Genomic DNA, 17,787 nt, shown 5'->3' on the forward strand with positions numbered 1-17,787 from the left:
CTAGCCCAGGCTAGGGACACCATTCCTGCCCATCCTGGCTAATAGCCATGATGGACCTATCCTCCATGAATTTATCTAGTTCTTTTTTGAACCCTGTTATGGGCTTGCCTTCACAACATCCTCTGGCAAGGAGTTCCACAGGCTGACTGTGTGTTGTGTGAAGAAATACTTCCTTTTATTTGTTTTAAACCTGCTGCCTATTAATTCATTTGGTGACCCCTAGTTCTTGTGTTATGAGAAGTAATAAACAACGCTTCCTTATCTACTTTCTCTGTACCAGTCATGATTTTATAGACCTCAATCAAATCTCCCCTTAGTTGTCTCTTTTCCAAGCTGAAAAGTCCAAGTCTTACTCATCTCTCCTCATACGGAAGCTGTTCCACACCCATAATAATTTTTGTTACCCTTTTCTGAACCTTTTCCAATTCCAATATATCTTTTTTGAGATGGGACAACCACATCTGCACACAGTATTCAAGATGTGGGCGTACCATGGATTTATACAGAGGCAAAATGATATTTTCTGTCCTATTATCTATCCCTTTCTTAATTATTCCCAGCGTTCTGTTTGCTTTTTTGACTGCCGCTGCACATTGAGTGGATGTTTTCAGAGAACTATCCACAATGACACCAAGATCTCTTTCTTGAGTGGTAACAGCTAATTTAGACCCCATCGTATTATATGTATAGTTGGGATTATGCTTTCCAATGTGCATTACTTTGTATTTATCAACATTAAATTTCATCTGCCATTTTGTTCCCATTCACCCAATTTTGAGAGATCCTTTTGTAGCTCTTCGCAGTCTGCCTGGGTCTTAACTATCTTTAGTAATTTTGTATCATCTGCAAATTTTGTCACTTCACTGTTTACCCCTTTTTCCAGATCATTTATGAATATGTTGAATAGGACTGGTCCCAGTATAGACCCTGGGGGACACCGCTATTCACCTCTCTCCATTCTGAAAACTGACCATTTATATCTACCCTTTATACCTACCCTCTACTGTGTAGAGGGTGCCACCATGCTCCTCTCCCAGAGTCAGATTGGCCCGGGGCCTTCCACCAACAGCACCACCGCTCAATGCCTCCTCCTGCCAGGAGTCTGACGCCTTTCTCCATGTTGAACCTGGAGATGGCTCGTCCCTCCCGCACCCAATGAGCACATCAGTGGTATCTCGGGTCCACCTTAGCCCCTTCCACAGCACTAAACAGACCCAACAGGCTCCACAATGTTGGCTGCCTCTGAGTGGAGGATTTTAATCTCTCTTATTGCTTCCTCCCAGCCTTCCCCATCATCCCCAGCTATTCAGAGGGTTAGTAAGTCTGAACCATATTCAGATTCTCGCTCTTGTGTTTGGGTGTGTTTGTTCTCGTTCTCTCTCTCTCTCTCTCTCTCTCTCTCTCTCCTTGTTTTTTTGCCTGTTGGCTTGGAGTCCAGGTTATATCTCTGTGGGGCGTGGCCAAGCGGTGCCGTGGGAATACCTGTGGCTGTTGCAACACATGGGAAGCAGACATACGGGCAGCTTAATGATTATTGCAAGTCTGTGAGACGGGAGTGAGGGGGAATCAGTAGCTATTGGAGATCTTTGGGGCATGGCCATGGGACGCATTTGTGGCTATTACAAATCACGGTGGCATGGCCAATTGCCAGACACGGCTAGTTAACAAATTAGCGAGGCAGGTGGGCTCTCTCTTGTGGTGTTTTTAAATGGGTTGGAATGGGGCCCTGGGGCAGGTCTGTACTGTTCTGTGGCTCTACGGGAGGGCGTGAAAGCCTCCCGTTCTCTGCTAGCCGTGATCACGGCCTGGATGCCACAAGGGTTACCAGCTTTGTGCACAGCGGCCTTCCTATTTCACAGCCTGGTGCGCAGCAGGGGCTTATTCCAGGAGAGGGAGGGCATTTTTCCCCAGAATCCTGTGCTGACGCTCTGTTCTGTGTCTGCTGTGGGCTGTTTGCCCGTCCAGCCACGTTGTGGGGTGGGGGCTTATCAATGCGCTGGATGTGGCAGGTCCAGAGAGCTTTGCCCATCAGTTGAAGACATTCTCCCTTGCAAACACAAATCTGCAGACCTAGTTTCTTGGGATCAGTAGCTTCCTGAGGACAAGGGGTGCCGAGTGAGGTTGGGTGGAGGGCAGAGTCCAGAGCATGCTGTTGAGTGGGGTTAGTGTGTGTTCATCTGCCAGGCGTCCCCTCCCGCTTGGCCAGTTCTCCTGACGGTTTCCTCCTGCCTGGGTGTTGCTGTGTAGCCTGATGGGAAGCCCCATTGCATGTCACCGTCCTCTGTACACATTGGCAGCACCAACAGTAGCAGGTCTACATGGGGCGCTGCCTGGGGCAGGGAAGCGCTTTCCTACTTGGGAGTCGCTGACCGTGACTGTTGCCCTTGTGGCATCTTTCCACCTAGGCTACCCTGGAATGATGCAAGTACCAGCTTACCAACCCATGCCAATGATGGGTGGAATGATGCCAGCACCCATGCCAATGATGCCAGCACCCATGCCAGGTAACAAAATGCAAAAATGGCCCAGTCAATAAAAGGGGTGGTACGGTTTTTGGAATGGGCGGGTGTTGAGTGAGTACATTTACACAGGGCCTTTCACCCTTGCGATCCCTTCGAACGCTCTGATTCTATGACGCACTTTACAAATGACACGTACAGGAGTTGCGGCAGCCGCCCTTGAAATGCAGCCACCTCTGTGTTGGAGCGTGGCTGTTCAGCAGCCCTACGGCCACACACGACAGTTTAGAGCAGGAAATGGAAAATGTGTGTCGTATCCAATTGAAAGTGCAGGAGGGGCTTAGGGCGGGAGGCAGAATATAGTCACCCAGCCTGGACTGGCCCAGGACAATCTCTTGTTTGTTTGGAGGTGGGAAAGCTAAGAGGTAGACTCCTGGCGTGGGCTTGGTTCTGCCATGTGCACCTCGTGCTCAGGCTCTGATTTCCATTTGCCCCTGAGTTAGACTCACCGCTTGCACCCCGAGCACTTCTGTGTCCCCAGCCTGATGTGCAGGGGACCCTCGTGGGCGCTCGCCTGCCCCACCGGGAGGGCAGCTGCATTGGCCCCGTGATTCTTTATCGTGTCTTCTCTCTCTCAGCCATGATTGCGCCCCAGCCGATGGTCCCAGCTGTGAATCCCAATCAGCTCGCAGAACAACAGCAAGCCTTTATCAACCAGCAGGCCCTGCTCATGGTGAGTGGAAGGGAATGGGGGAGGGGGCACATCTCTCTGACAAGAGAATGCACCAGAGTGAATGCACTGAGAGGGCTGAGCTCCATTCTCTTCCCCACCGAGCCCAGTCTAGCTTGTCCCTGACATGCTGCATTTCTCTGCCATGTGCCTCTGAGGGTATTAACGTGTGTGTGTGTGTAAGAATTTGGTCACTTAAGCCTGTGAAGTGAGGAACCTTTATTATCCTCATTGTGCAGAAGGGGAAATCGAGGTACGCAGAGGATAAGTGACTTGCCCACAGCCACGTTGTGGGTGAGTGGCAGAGCTGGGAATAGACCACAGGAATCCCCAGCTCTAAGCACTAGACCAAAAGCTCAAAGCAGCCAACCGGAGAGTCACTGGGGATACAAATCCTGAAGCATCTCTTTCTGGCCCAAGGTGTATTAACTCCATAGCCTAGCGCCTGACAGTATGTTAACCCTCTCTGATGGAACAACCTCATCACCGAGAGCTTTACATGGATGGTGTGGTGGGGATCCAGAGGTCCTTGAACATGTCTGCTTGGGCCATGGTGGGTCTGGACCTACCTTAGCCCATAACACTGAGGAACCCCAAAAGGTTACATGAATGGGCCTGCTTAGGAGATGAGTGGTTCTGTGCCTCCTGGGGGAAGAATGGGGAGGGTTTGCCCTGTCTCCAGTCTGTGTGTCCGCAGAGGTCATGGAGACTTGGATTTCTTCTTGCAGGCTCAGCAGATGACCCTTCAGGCCATGACAATTTCCCAGCAGCAGCAGCAGCAGCAGCAGCAGCGACGGAGGTCTCCTGAGCCCTCAAGGCCAAGACGAGCCTTGACTCCACCACCAGCCCCAGCCCCAGCCCCAGCTCCAGCTCCAGCTCCAGCTTCGGCCCCAGCTCCGGCTCCTAAACCAAAGAGAACCAATAACAGCAAGAATGCTGCACCAGCGCCTAAGACACCAGAGCCCCCAGCTGATGCAGCAGAACCGGTACCAGCCAGGCTGTCTCCAGCAGCAAACTGGGTTTCCGTGTGACAGTGCCCCTGTTCCTCCCGTAGCCTAGCGGGTGGTCGAGAACCTCGCTCAGAGAGTTGTATACAGCTACCATGCTGAGTCCTGTCAAACTTCACTCACAGAGGATTAAAGATGCAGGGCCAAATGCTGGGGCGGTGGGTTGCCATTGACGTCAATGAAACTGCAGGGTTTGCCGGTTCATTCCCGTCTGGCCTTGAGGTCCATGCAGACGCTGCAGTTTCACTGACATTAATGTCAAAAGTCTCAACACTCAGGACATGTCTGTGCCACGGGGACTACACTGGCACAGCCGTGGCGCCATTGCCATGCTGGCATAACGCTGTAGTGTAGACGCAGCCGTCCTACGCTGACAGACCGGGATTTTCCATCGCTGTAGTAACACAACCTCCCCAGGTGACGGTAGCTACACTGACAGCAGCATTCTTCTGCCTACCACGCTGCGTCTCCTAGCTTCAGCACTCAGGTGTGTGGATTTTTCAAACCTCTGAGTGATGTAGCTGGGTTACCTACATTTTAAGTGTAGACCAGGCCTGAATCCCTTGCCGTGTCCTGCAGTTACCTGCCTTGGGGGTGGGGACAGGGGCTTCGCTCTCCTTCCTGCCTCCATCCTTGGTTCTGGGCTCAGATTAGGGTTCCTTAGGGATGTGGGGGGAGCTGGGTCTCCCTAGGGGTGTGTGTGAGGGGAGGGCTCAGTGCAGCTCAGCAGGAATTATTGTCTTTTTCATATAGCGCTTGACACACACACTTCAAAAAGGATCCCGAACCTGGATCAGTCCAAACGCTCCCGGAGTTGGGGGAAGTTCGGGATCTGGATCAGAGCCTGAACTGCACCGCTGGGCCCGATCTGTGTGTATAAGACAGAGATAGGGAGGCACTAAGGGGATTGTGGTCAGTGGTCAGTCAGGACAGGGGTAAATGCCCCATGCTGTATGTGTGTCCATCAACAGTCCTAACTGGGCTTGTTGTGGGGGGCGGGTGTTGTAGATCCATGACTACCCGGAAGAACAGCTGACAGACAGTGATGAGGACTCGGTCTTTCGAGACACCTTCCAGCAGAAGCGGGAGTACTTCCAGAAAATGGGTGAGTCGCTGCCTGGCCATGAATCTCACCCCAAATGGGACCCATCCTCCCCTAGCTTTAGCAGTCGTGAGCCTGCCTGTTCCTGAGGCAACTCCCGGTGCAGCAGTGTGTGTGAAGCCCAGAACGGGAGCTGTACGTGCATAGGGTTACCATATTTTAATTTAAAAAAAGGAGGACACTCCACTGGGCCCCAGCCCCACCCCAACTCCGCCCCTTCCCCAAAGTCCCTGCCCCAACTCTGACCCCTCCCCTGAACGCTCCACTCCCTGCTCCTCCCCCTTCCGCGCTTCCCGCGAATCAAATGTTCGCGGGAAGCCTGAAACAGGGAGGCAGCAGGTAAGCTGGGGCTAGGGCGGGGCGGGGCGCGGCCTGGCCAAGTCCGTCCCCCCGGCCCAGTGGCTCCCTTTGGCGGCCGGCCGGCCCAGGCCAAGAGGCTCTGGCCCCGGCGTCTCCTGCCCGGCTCAGCTTGGGCCCTGGGGCACCGGCCCCCAGCCGAGCACCACCAGCCCCGGCCCCTGACCCCCGGCCGAGCACCGCCGGCCCCGGCCCGGCCCTTGGCCGAGCACCGCTGGCCCCAGGCCGAGCACCCCGGCCCCGCACCGCCGGCCAAGCACCCCCGGCCCCACACTGCCGGATCTGGCCCGGCCCTGGCCCCCAGCCGAGCACCACCAGCCCCTCCCTCCCTATTTTCCCGGACATGTCCGGCTTTTGGGGATTTCCTCCCGGACAGGGATTTGAGGCCCAAAAAGCCGGACATGTCCGGGAAAATCCGGATGTATGGTAACCCTATACGTGCAGAACTCATTCCGAGCCGTGTGTGAGCTGGGGCTGAGCCTGGCCCGTGATGGGCTGGGTTCTGGTTCCGAGCGGGAGGCTCACAGGTTTCCTGGGGTCTCCTGTTGGGTTTGGGAGTGTGTGTGAGTCATGCAGGGGACGTGACCCCCACACAGAGCAAATGACGCTTTAACACAGAGCTCTGCCTGCTCCAGCAGCAGGGTGGCAAGCATAGGGCCTGGCACCACCAGGCCCAGAAAGACCTTGCCTGCTCTGTGCTCACCCCCGGACCTCCTCTTCTTTCAGGACAGCAAAAAATCCAGTTGAAGAAAGTCAGGCCCCCTTCCAAGAGCTGGACCCCTCCAAGAAATCCACAGCAGGAGGAAGAGAGGTCCAGCCCAGAACCAGAGACCGGTGAGGCCGTGCGCTGAGGAGGGTGTGAGACGCTGGCAGGTGGAGAGCTCTCCCAATGCAGGGCCAGATCCTAAGGGGGCTGAGTGCCTGTGCAGGACCCTGCTCCCTTGGACTCTACAGAGTCTGAGGATCCTACTGTCCCTTGCCCAAGCTCTCCCCCAAACCCCATGTGACTCCTCCTTGCAGCCCATGGAGCAGCAGTGAGGCCCCTGGAACTGTGTGCTAGTGGTCCCACCCCTCTCGACTGTGCAGGGTTACACGAGTGTTGGTTGGTTGGTTCTGTGACCGCCCTGTTCAGCCTCTTGCAGTCCAGGCCTGGACTGAAGGAGTGGATTAGGGAGGACAAGGCCATGGGCTTTGGGGAACAGGGGTAGCTGGGAAAGAGTGATGGAGCTCCCAGGGCCACGAAGCCCCTGAGCGGAACAGGAGGTAGCTTTTAGTGCAGAGAGGGGGGTTCTCTTGTGCTGCTCACCGGCTCCATTGGTAAATGCCCTCCTGCCCTACAGCTCCAGCACCTCCCTCGCCACCTCCCTCGCCAAAGCAGAAAGTGCAAGAGAAGAAAGCAAAGAAGAAGCCGTGCCCTGTGGTGGCTGCAGACCTGGCACCAAAGAGAGAGCCCAGCCGGGAGATCCGCAACATCATTAAGATGTACCAGAGCCGGCCAGCCCCGGAGCCACAGCCCATCATGCCCGTCAGGTGAGAGGGCAGGGCAGGCAGGGAAGGGGAGGAATCATGTCCCATGCTCTCTGTGTGATTCCATTGGCACCTTGCTGCCCTGTGTGTAAACTGGGCAGGTCTGTTTCCTCTTGCCCTCCAGGAGGCCGTCCAAGACCTTCCTGAAGAAGAGTGACCCCAAGAACGAAGCTCTGGCCAAGCTGGGGATGGTGAGCCCCCAGCCCCCAAAATCGGTGAGCACTTCCCATGTCGATCCCGAACCAGCACACATCCTATTCAGCTTCAACATCTTCCAATCTACCATCTAGTGGTCAGAGCAGGGGCCTGGGAGCCAGGACTCCTGGGTTCCACTCCTGACTCTGCCACTGGCTGGCTGTGTAACCCAACCTCTCTAGCTATACCACCCGCTTGGTAGGATGGGTTATGGGTCCTAATGCTCATTGATAAAGCCCTTGGAGATCCTTGGATGGGAAGACCCCGGTGTCGTGACTTCAAGTTGTATATCAGCATGTGTTCAGGGCTGTCCTAGGGACAGACCAACCTGGGAGAGTTGCCCGCCCGGCGCTGGCTTGGCCCTGGGGATCCTGGCAAGGTGATGTCTCTTTTCCACTCTGCTGTGGGTGGCTCCACCGCTGAGCACTGGCCTACTGCACGTCTGACTTTAATTAACGCATGTCTGTGTGCAATCTGGCTGCCGGTTTATGGGGCTCCATATTGTTGTCCATGTGGTTCCTGACCCAGGGCCTGGCAAGCTGCCCCTGCAGCTGCTGTCAGAGAGTATCCTACCCCTGAACCCATGGAGGCAGTGTGTGAGTATATCTAAAACGCTTTCTCTCTCTGCTCCCAGCCCTCCTCTCTGAACAAGAGCCCCAGAGGGGCTCCGCCCCCTCCGCCCACCAAGAAGGGCCAGACTGCCACATCCATCAGGGAAATGCAGCAGCCTCTCATGAACCTCTTCGGCCAGCAGCCGACCTCTCCTGTTGCTTCCCTCATCCCTCCGCCTCCCCCACTCCTGCCCCCACCCCTTCCGCCTGCTGACCAAGCCACGCAGCAATCTGAGCCGAAAGGTGAGCGGGGCCCCTTCCATTCCACACCCTTCCCCTTCAGTGGTGTGTGCGGAACAAGTTTGGTGGGTCTTAGCCGAGTTCCCAGTGGGCATGTGGCCACATGTGCTAATTGGTCTCCTGCTGTCAGCTGACAGGCCCAGGAGTGAACAGGCCGAGGGACCTGAAACAGTCTCTGTCCCGCAGAGCTGGCCCTTCCGCTCTGATTGAGGCATCCCAGTCGTGCGGTGTCAGGGAATCTCACGCTGCTGCTGCGGGTGAAATGGCCTCACCATCCGGTGCCGTGGACTGAGCCTCTTTGGCCAGCACTCAGTTGGCTTGGCAATGCAATGGAATGCAATGGGTAGAAACGTCAGAGGGGCTGGGCGGATATTAAAACTGCAACTAAGAAAAGCCAAGGACCTTTGGGCTGAAGCTCTGCCAAAGTCCAGCCAAGTTGCAGTATGAGACTCGTTATCAAAGCTGCAATTAAAGTGGTGACGGACTTTGGAATGGTGAGGAATGTGAAGCACAGGGATCCTGCCTCTCAAAGCCCTCCCGAGGGGCTGGGCTCCTTCTGCATCACAGCCCACCCCAAAGCACTCGGAGAAATCGACTGATGTGTCTGAGAGGCAGCATTGTTGAGTGGTTAGAGCATAGGCCTCGGAGACAGATCCGGGCTCTATTCCTGGCTCTGCCATTTAGGCCTGGACTGCACTTAAAACTGCGGTCGACGTAGCTACAGTGCTCAGGGGTATGAAAAATCCACACTGCTGAGCACTATAGCCATGTTGACTGACCCCCTGGTGTAGACACAGCTAGATGGAAGAATGTTTGCATCAGTCTAGCTGCAGTTGCCTGGGGAGGTGGGAAAAACTCCTTCCCATCGCTGCAGGCTCCATCTGTGCTATGGGGCCATAGTGCCATAGCTATGCCATTATAGTCCCCGTAGTGTAGACACAGTCTTTCTTGCTGTGTGGACTCTGTCAGTCTATAAAATGGAGCCGATCCTTACCTTGCAGAGGAGTTGGGATGTGCCCATTAAATTCTATGGGAGTTTTGCCTTGGATTACAACAGGAGCCATTCATTCATAAATAGTCATCAAGTGCTTTGCGGGCCTCAAGGGGGGAGAGTGCTAATGATGTGCAAAGCGCTATTGTTACTGCAAATAAACACTCCATTTGTATTGCACCCTCTTCTTGCTTGGCAATTATCATGCAGCAGAAATTGCACTATTTTAGAATACTGCCTTTCCTGGCTCTCCCACCCATTCTAAAAATGCAGGAATGTCCAGGCAAACCAAGCAATTTGAAAATGCCTAAGTGAATATAATGGGAGTCTTAACCTTGGGATATCTTTAGTCTGTGGGCCGTCTCCAAACTCTGAGGTGTCAAAGTTGAGACCATTTAGATATAAACATTCATAACTTTAAAACTGCCCAGCTGATTGTCTTCAAACCTAGATTGTTTAGTCGATCTCCTGGAGAATTAAAAATCAAGCCAAGCGTGAAGACTCTACATGGCATACTGGTAACTCACTGTCTGTAAGATTGTATAAGAGTTTCTATTAGATCATTTGACAATCAGTTTATGATGGCATAAAGTGAGGCCATATTCCGATGTGTAAGGATAAGAGGGCACCTGTTCCATCTGGAACTCTCAAGTTCCTTATTTCTCCCCCTGGAATGGACTTTGCATATGTAACACCGTGTATAAACATTGCCAGGCATGCCTGATTAGTCATGCCATTATCCATTTTATGCATGCGGTCACATGTTTAGTGAGCACAGGCTGGTCACTGATTTCTGAAAATGTAGCCTTTTGAGATGATGCAGCACCACCTTCCTGTCCTGGTGAGTCTTTGGCTGGGGACACAGCATTGCCATGGTGCCCCAGAGCTCCCCTGACTGTCCTTTCCTCCATCTAGGCTCTGCTTGGACAATGGCGGAAGAAGATGCCGGCATCAAGACGCAGCTCTACAAGCTCACTGCCAGCGTCAGCTTCTCATATGCCACCACACCCTGGAAAATCTTCCTCCGCAAAGAGGTATGGTCCGTGCTCCCACTGCAAGGATGTGCGCCAGCTGTGGAAGGGAGGGGTGCAGTCACCCCCCACAATCTGCAGCCGTAGGGAAACCTTGCTTTGCCTTGTGCCCCAGCTGTGCTGGAGACAGTACAAAGCCAGCTGCAAGGGGTATGCCCAGCATGACCCAGTGGGTAGGGAAGGCAGTGAACTGGGAGTCAGGACCCAGATCCCTTGTTCCCAGCTTGCTGTGTGTCCCTGGGCAAATCACTGCCACTTTCTATGCCTCCATTTCCCCATGTTTGGTTGCCCACCTTTGTAAAGGGTGAGCGATGGAGGAAAAGCACATATAAGCGACCTATTTCTGTAAGCTACCTCTCTCTTCCTGGATCCCGGACGTCCCACCTGCCACGTAGGGGGTGTTCCACTTTGTAACACAGCGTCTCTGGGCAATAGACCCACACAAGAGGAGAGATAGGGCTCTTGCAGAGCTGCAGGCAGGGCATTGGGACAGTCCCAGGTCAGTATTGGAACCAACAGACACCTACTGCCTCCTCCCAGTCCTAGCCAGCCTGGTACCTAGGAGAGCCCACGTGGATTGACTGATCCTCCGGAGCCCTCTGATTTCCTTAGTTATCACGAGCGTGTTTGGCAGCTGAGCACACGCTGACACAGCCAGGCTTCTCCCACTGCTCCACTGCTTTGGTGAGGACTCTCTTCTCCTCTAGCCCTCTTCCCCCAGCGCTGCTGTCTTTGTCTCCAGTATATGGTGGGAGGTTGACCCTTTGTCTGGTGGTAGGACAGCTGGATCACAAAACAGTTCCCACGGGAGAGCCTGTTGTTACAAGTCTAACCTAGGCGATGTTTTCATTGTGTTGGCTGCAGGTGTTTTACCCCAAAGAAAACTTCAGTCACCCGTATTGCTTGAACCTGCTGTGTGAGCAGGTAAGTGTGTGTGTGTCCCATTCCATCCTCTCCGTTCACTAATCTCTCCAACATGCTGCCGCCTCATCTTCATCAACAACCCATTAGTCCCTCCCCTGTATCTGTCCAAGCCATGCACCTGCTCTCTCCTCCCTGAGTCTCTAGTTGACATGCAGCTTCAGAGACTCCACTGGGCTGATGTGTTTGGAGGCATCTCCAATGGAATCCCATCTGCTTTGTTCCTTTGCAGATCATGCAAGACACTTACTCGGAGTCCTGCATCCGGATCTCCAAGGAGGAGAGGCGCAAGATGAAAGACTTATTGGGTAACCGGTGGCTCGGTTCTTCCCCATAGCGGGGATGCAGAACTCCTAGCAGGAGCTGTCAATGAGCGGGTTACACGGCAGAACCTGGCGTGGGTGATGCTGCAGGGAGCAGGAGTTGTACTGGCATTAAGCCTGCAGCGTTTGTATCTGCAAAGCACCCTGGGAACGTTAACTAATCCTCTTGGCGGCTCTGTGACCCAGAGACATTTTAGTCCCATTGTAAACTGAGACACAGAGCAGTGACATAGAGTTGCCCTAGGCTGCATCATGAGTTGGAGGCAGAGACTGATTAGAAGTTTGGTGCTCCTGCCCCCAGGCTGCATCCACTAACCCCATTGCTTCAATGGGAGTTTCATTGGCTGGAGCGGGCTTTGAGGGGACGAGTCACACAGATCTGTGCTGAACCGCACTGGAGTGTCCTTGTCCCAGTGACTGCCAAGCCAGCAGAGGCGGCTTGGCTTTGGGGATTGTGCTGGTGGGAAGGGGGCTGCAATGACACGCTGTATGGGCTGGATATTACTTTGAAGAGGGCACGTTCAGACACAGGGGGCTTCCTTCGTCAGAAAGAGGCTCCAGCAGGCAGCAGGAAGTTAGCTGTGCAGGGAAGAGGCAGGAGAAGTTCTAACTGTGGGGAAGGCCCAGCTCCACTGGCCCAGACAAGGGTGTCCTGATATTCAGGACTAGCCCCTCCCACCGTGGCTGGGAATAGGGCTGATTGGAGAGCCAGGGATCAAGTGGTCCTATTGTGGTGGATTTTGGGTAGAGATGGGCTCCAGCTGCAAAATTCACTTCTGGAGTCCAATTTCTGAAGGCCTCCAAGTTGGAAGGTGTTGGTAGGAGCCCCTCGCTACCTGAGCACAATCAGTATGTGAACTCATAGCGGAGAGGCTGGGCCATCCCTACCTTCGGTGACGGAGCTTCTGCTTTCTGTTCCTGGCAGCAGAGTTCCAGGTCGGCACGGATGCCACCTCCATTGAGGACGGGATAAAGAAGAGGATTGTGGTGGCTGCTCGGGATAACTGGGCCAACTATTTCTCCCGGCTCTTCCCAGTTAAGGTAAGTCTGTCTCTCTCTTCTCCAAACCCCAGATCAGCATCTCTTCCCCCTCCCACCGCCCAAGCTTTGGGATAGTGGGGGAATCAAATAAACACAGGCCCAGCTCAACATGTGCCCCTGGTCCCTTCCTGTATATAACCCCCATTTCCAAACACCCTACACTGTGGGGTATTAAAAACCCAGATTCTGCAGCTCTGGCCCATTTTGCGTCCCTTCCCACCCATCTGTCATATGCTCTCCCTATCCGCTCTTTTCCCTTGTCTGTGTCTTGCTTTCCCTCTCCTGTCTCTTCTCCTTGTCTATCTGTCTATCCCCCTCTGATTCTCATATCTCCCAGTCTGTCTTGGCTCTATGCTTGGCACCTGCCATGCTCTCCTTGCCTACGAGTCAATTCCCCCAGCATGCCCCCGTCCGCCCCTTGGCCTATTTAGCTCTCACGGACTCCTGTCCCTCGGTCTCTGCCTATCTGCTGTGCCCGTTGGTTGTCAGACTGGTGTAGAAATGTCACCAGAGTGCTGCATTCAGGGGCTGGCAGCACCTTGTCATCTTTACATATCGGAGAAAAGGTCTCCCCAGGTGTATCCTTTCAGACAGGGCCCATGCTAAGTTCTCTGCCAGGGGCCCGTGGTCAGGACCCACCTGTGGGTGGATTTTTCTTTCAGGGGGAAAGAGGAAGTGACGTCCAGCTCCTTGGGGTTTCTCACCGGGGATTCCGGCTGCTGAAGATGGCAAAAGCAGCCAGCTTCAGCCCTGAATACCTGAAAATCCTTTGCAGCTACAGGTGAGAGGCTGGGCCCAGAGGTGGGTTCCGGGGGAGCCAGTTGCAGGACTTAAATTTGCAGGGGGTGGTTCTTGCAGGGCAGGAGGGCGGGTCTGTTCCCTCGCTGTTGGGCTGTCGGGCAGTTCCATGTTGTGATGGTGACGTGTAGAACGTGCTTTGCTGCGTCGGCGTGTGGAGCTCTGCCCCTTGTGCCGGAGACAGATGGGTGATGCCAGCGGAGGGTCTCTGTTCAAAAGGGGCGACAGCTTCCCTGCCTACGCACTGCCATTTGGAGAGTGTCGCTCAGCCCTTCTGGGGTAATTTTTGTGGGCTGGTCTCCTCAATTGAGTTTCCCCTCCCTCCTCCCCCCCCCCCCGCCTTGTGTTTCGTTTGCAAGGTGAGAGTGCCATTGCCAGGACTGTTCTCCCGGGGGCAGTTGCACAAGGGATTGTGATGCTAGTGAAACACTGAACAGCCCTTCCTGTCATTGGTCGCCCCAGTGATAGGAGTGTTGGGGGTGTCCCCGGCCCCCCACTCCGGTGCTGGTGGCTGGAGCATGCTCGGCCCTTTTCAGTTTTGCAGAGGTGCTGTCGGTGGAGCTGAAGGGCAGCGGCAGCTTGGAGTTCTCCCTGAAGAACGAACAGCTGATCCTGCACTCGGCGAAGGCTCGGCAGGTCAAGGCCATGGTGGAGCTTTTCCTCCAGGAGCTGAAGCAGGTGAGGGAGCGGCTGAGACGCGACGGTGAGCGCATGTGGGCCTGGCAGGGCAACGTGCTGTACGAGGACTCGACAGTCACGGGAACCAGAGAGACAGGCAGCAGCCCCCTCACTGTCCCCTTCCCCCACAGGACTCCAGCTATGTCATTGCTCTGCGCAGCTACGTCACGGATGACAAGAGCCTCTTGAGCTTCAAAAAGGGTGACCTCATCCAGTTACTGCCCATGCAGGGGCTGGAGCCAGGTGAGAGCATGGATCCGAGCTGGGCAGGATGGGAATCGACCCGCAGTGGCAGTGCCCAGGTGCCCATTGTCCCAGATGTTCCACCTGCCATGCAGGGGGCGTTCTGCTATGCAACACGGCGTTGCCGGGAAACAGACCCAGGCAAGAGGAGGGCTGGAACCCGGGCACTGGGACTGCCCCTGCCTAACATCAGAACCAGCAGACCCCCACTTCCTCCTCTCAGCCCCAGCCAATGGGGTATCAGGGAGATCCTCTAGTGTCCTTCCCAGCATCATCTGTCACCATCTGGAGGGAGCTAAGCGGGTGGGGGCATGCAATGGCCTGGCACAGCATGAGAAGAGCGGTCTAGGAGTTAGAGCAGGGAAGGAGAGCTCCCCTCCGCGCCCTCCTGCCCAGCTCTGCCACTGACTCAGAGTGACTCCACGCAAGACACGTCCCTGCTCTGTGCCTGTTTCCCCGCCCGCATGTCAGGGATGTTATTCTGGGGGGGTCGTGAGGCTCTGTGCCGCCTGTAAAGCCCTCAGAGGTGCTGGCCAGAAGCACAACCCCTCCTTGCTCTTTGCCTGATGCTGTCATGCTCCTTGGTAGCGACCTGTCCCTCTCTTCACCCACCTCTGGCAGGCTGGCAGTTCGGCTCCGTTGGCAGCCGCTCCGGCCTCTTCCCCTCCAGCATGGTGCAGCTGGCAGCAGCCCCCGATTACCTCAGCACCCACCTGGACAGACAGGAGAGGCTCCAGAAGAGCCTGAAAAGAGACTGGCTGGAGACAAGTGTTAGCAAGGAGGTGAGGCCTCCGGTGGGGTCGGGGGGACATGGCTGGGCTCTGGAGTGGCTGTCGGAGGAGGGTCTCCGGAAAGGCAGAGGGAAGTATCTGGGGGGAGGGTCCTGCCAGTTACTGTCACCCAGATGAATGTAGGAGTGCACAGGTGAGAGGAAGGATGGTCTAGTGGTTAGGGCACCAGCCTAGGACTTGGCACACCCCAGTTCAGTTCCCTGCTCTGCCACAGACTGCCTGTGTGACCTTGATTGAATCACTTAATCTCCCTGTGCCTCAGATTGCTCTCTGAATCATGGGGGTAACAGCACTATCCTGCCTCACAGGGGTGTTCAGGATACTCCATTAAAGGCTGTGAGGAGAACAGATGAGAACCTTAGCTAGATCCCTGGAGGGGAGAGGGGAAGACCCACCTGGGGAAGGGAGAGGGTTCTGCAGAGGAGAGACTGGTGGTGGAGAGGCCCTCTGAGCTAACATTGGGGGCGGGTCCGGTATCTGTCCCCTCAGAGCTCTGTCCCCAGCCTGGCATCGGAAATCACCAGCTCTGCCTTCTCCCCAGACGCCCATCACTACACCATGGTGGAGTTTGCCATGGCGCACTTCAGGGAGGCCCAGTCCACGTGAGTAGCGTGGGCCCCTCCTACTCGTGGCCGTGTGTACATGTGTGTACACATGCAGGCAGCCCCTGCCTGCGCAGAGCGAGCCTCTGTGGGCATCTCTTGTGCCAAACAAATGTCCCCTCTCTCTAGGCTGGGGATGAGCGCGGAGAGGAGGAGCCCAGCTGCCCTGGTTGAGCACACCAAGGTGGGTGTCTTTGGGGGTGGAAGGAAGGAGGTGTGAGTCTCCAGACAGAACTTCAGCCCAGGGCCACCTCCCCCTGCCCCAGACGGGGCGGTGTGTTTATTTGGGAGGTGGGCGGTTTGGAGTCGAGGGCTGACGGGCTGGAGTCCCTGGGCCTGCAGGATGCATCGATCACGCTGGGATTTCCTGTGTTGCCTGCACTTCCCAGCGAGGCCAGCGTCTCCCCTGCACTGCTCCCACTCACCCCAGTTCTCTGGCTCTGCAGGTCCCGATCCAGGAGTCCCTGCTTCAGTACTCTGACAGTGAGACAAGTGAGCTGGCGACAAAGAGCTTCATGAGTAAGTCGCTGCCCTGGGGCATAGAGGGGTGCAGCTGTGGGAGCCTGGAGAGGGGCTGATTTAGACAGTCCCAGTGGCCACACAAAGATGCCTGTTGCTCAGAGGAGGGAAGAATAACCTGGTGGGAAGGGACAGCAGAGGCCCTAGGGCACTTCCACCTCTAACAACCATGTGCTCCATAAAACTCATCTGCCTGGTGCTCGGTGTGCTCGTACTGGAGACGAGATTGTGTTCTAGCGTCCGGATCCACACCCCTCCCCCTGGACACCCCAGGAACCACACACCAGGGCTTCATCAGCCCCACCTTCCACCCATCCTGTCCCAGACTAATGCGGGCTCCTGCCTTGCAGCTTTGATGAGGTTCATGGGAGACCAGCCCACCCTCAAGAACCAGGCCGAGATCGATTACATCTATGAGATTCTTCAGGTTTGTGGTCCTCCTGACGGTAATGTGCTGGGGTGCTGAAGGGGATGGGAAGCCAGGAGCTGGGGTCTCCGGGAAATGGGTGTGCGTGGGCAGAGATCCGGGAACTCCCTCTTAGAGGGAGAGGTGGAATCTGAATCGGAGTTGGTGAGAAGGAGAACCCATGATTTCAACTCCTTGGGCATCTCTCCATAAAGATGATGTAGGAGCAGTCCCTTTCCTGCTGGGCCAGATGGCTGCCAGTCCCAGGAAGGCTCAGAGACCAGTGAATGGGAACCCCTGGGTGGATTTTGGTGAGGCCCCGAGGGTCCCCTGTGTGTGCTTGGGAGATGTCACAGGGGTTGGCTCGGAGGTCTGGCCCCTCTGATGCTGGTCTCCCATGTGCAGCTCTGCAAGGAGAAGGAGAACCTGCGCGATGAGGTTTACTGCCAGGTCATCAAGCAGATTACGCATAATCCCAAGCTGTGAGTACCGAGGGCTTGTCCGTGGCAAGAGATGGGCATGTGCCCAGAGGGGGCTACCTGGTTGGAGGGAGGGACTGGGAGAACACAGGGAGGGCAACCTCCTGGCTGCATGGTGTGATGCAAGGGGAGAGCCGGCCTTGCGGCCATAAAGAGTGAGGGCGGTGAGTGTGGGGAAACCCACACTGGCAGGAGGTGTGTGTGTGTGTATGTGTGTGTGCGTGCATGCTGGATCAGACCAATGGTCCATCTAGCCCAGTATCCTGTCTTCTGGCAGTGGCCAATGCCAGGTGCTTCAGAGGGAATGAACTGAATAGGTAAACATCAAGTGATCCATCCCCTGTCGCCCATTCCCAGCTTCTGGCAAACAGAGGCTAGGGACATTTCAGAGCATGGTTTTGCATCCCTGCCTATCCTGGCTAGTAGCCATTGATGGACCTATCCTCCATGAACTTATCTAGTTATTTTTTGAACCCTGTTATAGTCTTGGCCTTCTCACCATCCACTGGTAAGGAGTTCCACAGGTTGACTGTGCGTTGTGTGAAGAAATACTTCCTTTTGTTTGTTTTAAACCTGCTGTCTATTAATTTTGTTTGGTGACCCCTAGTTATTGTGTTGTGAGGACTAAATACAGTAACACTTCCTTATTTACTTTCTCTACACCCGTCATGATTTTATAGACCTCAATCATATCCTCTCTTAGTAATCTCTTTTCCAAGCTGAAAAGTCCAAGTCT

The 17,787-nt window shown here is 55.1% G+C and overlaps 1 protein-coding gene across 2 annotated transcripts in view; it reads left to right on the plus strand.

The window, feature by feature from the left end:
• Positions 1-17,787, plus strand: part of MYO15B (myosin XVB) — a 47,642-nt gene that overhangs the window by 16,178 nt on the left and 13,677 nt on the right. For both annotated transcript variants that reach the window (XM_054046568.1, XM_054046569.1), the window contains exons 13-33: positions 2,406-2,504; positions 3,098-3,192; positions 3,918-4,175; positions 5,205-5,301; positions 6,382-6,489; positions 6,996-7,185; positions 7,307-7,397; positions 8,012-8,231; positions 10,135-10,253; positions 11,115-11,174; positions 11,404-11,479; positions 12,420-12,535; positions 13,198-13,316; positions 13,870-14,011; positions 14,143-14,254; positions 14,876-15,036; positions 15,535-15,647; positions 15,777-15,831; positions 16,094-16,166; positions 16,517-16,593; positions 16,978-17,054. In XM_054046568.1, the coding sequence (XP_053902543.1) occupies positions 2,406-2,504; positions 3,098-3,192; positions 3,918-4,175; positions 5,205-5,301; positions 6,382-6,489; positions 6,996-7,185; positions 7,307-7,397; positions 8,012-8,231; positions 10,135-10,253; positions 11,115-11,174; positions 11,404-11,479; positions 12,420-12,535; positions 13,198-13,316; positions 13,870-14,011; positions 14,143-14,254; positions 14,876-15,036; positions 15,535-15,647; positions 15,777-15,831; positions 16,094-16,166; positions 16,517-16,593; positions 16,978-17,054 (2,458 nt within the window). The remainder of the gene's footprint in view (positions 1-2,405; positions 2,505-3,097; positions 3,193-3,917; positions 4,176-5,204; positions 5,302-6,381; positions 6,490-6,995; positions 7,186-7,306; positions 7,398-8,011; positions 8,232-10,134; positions 10,254-11,114; positions 11,175-11,403; positions 11,480-12,419; positions 12,536-13,197; positions 13,317-13,869; positions 14,012-14,142; positions 14,255-14,875; positions 15,037-15,534; positions 15,648-15,776; positions 15,832-16,093; positions 16,167-16,516; positions 16,594-16,977; positions 17,055-17,787) is intronic.

Source organism: Malaclemys terrapin, chromosome 13, assembly GCF_027887155.1.
Source record: "Malaclemys terrapin pileata isolate rMalTer1 chromosome 13, rMalTer1.hap1, whole genome shotgun sequence".
Classification (NCBI taxonomy): Eukaryota; Metazoa; Chordata; order Testudines; family Emydidae; genus Malaclemys; species Malaclemys terrapin.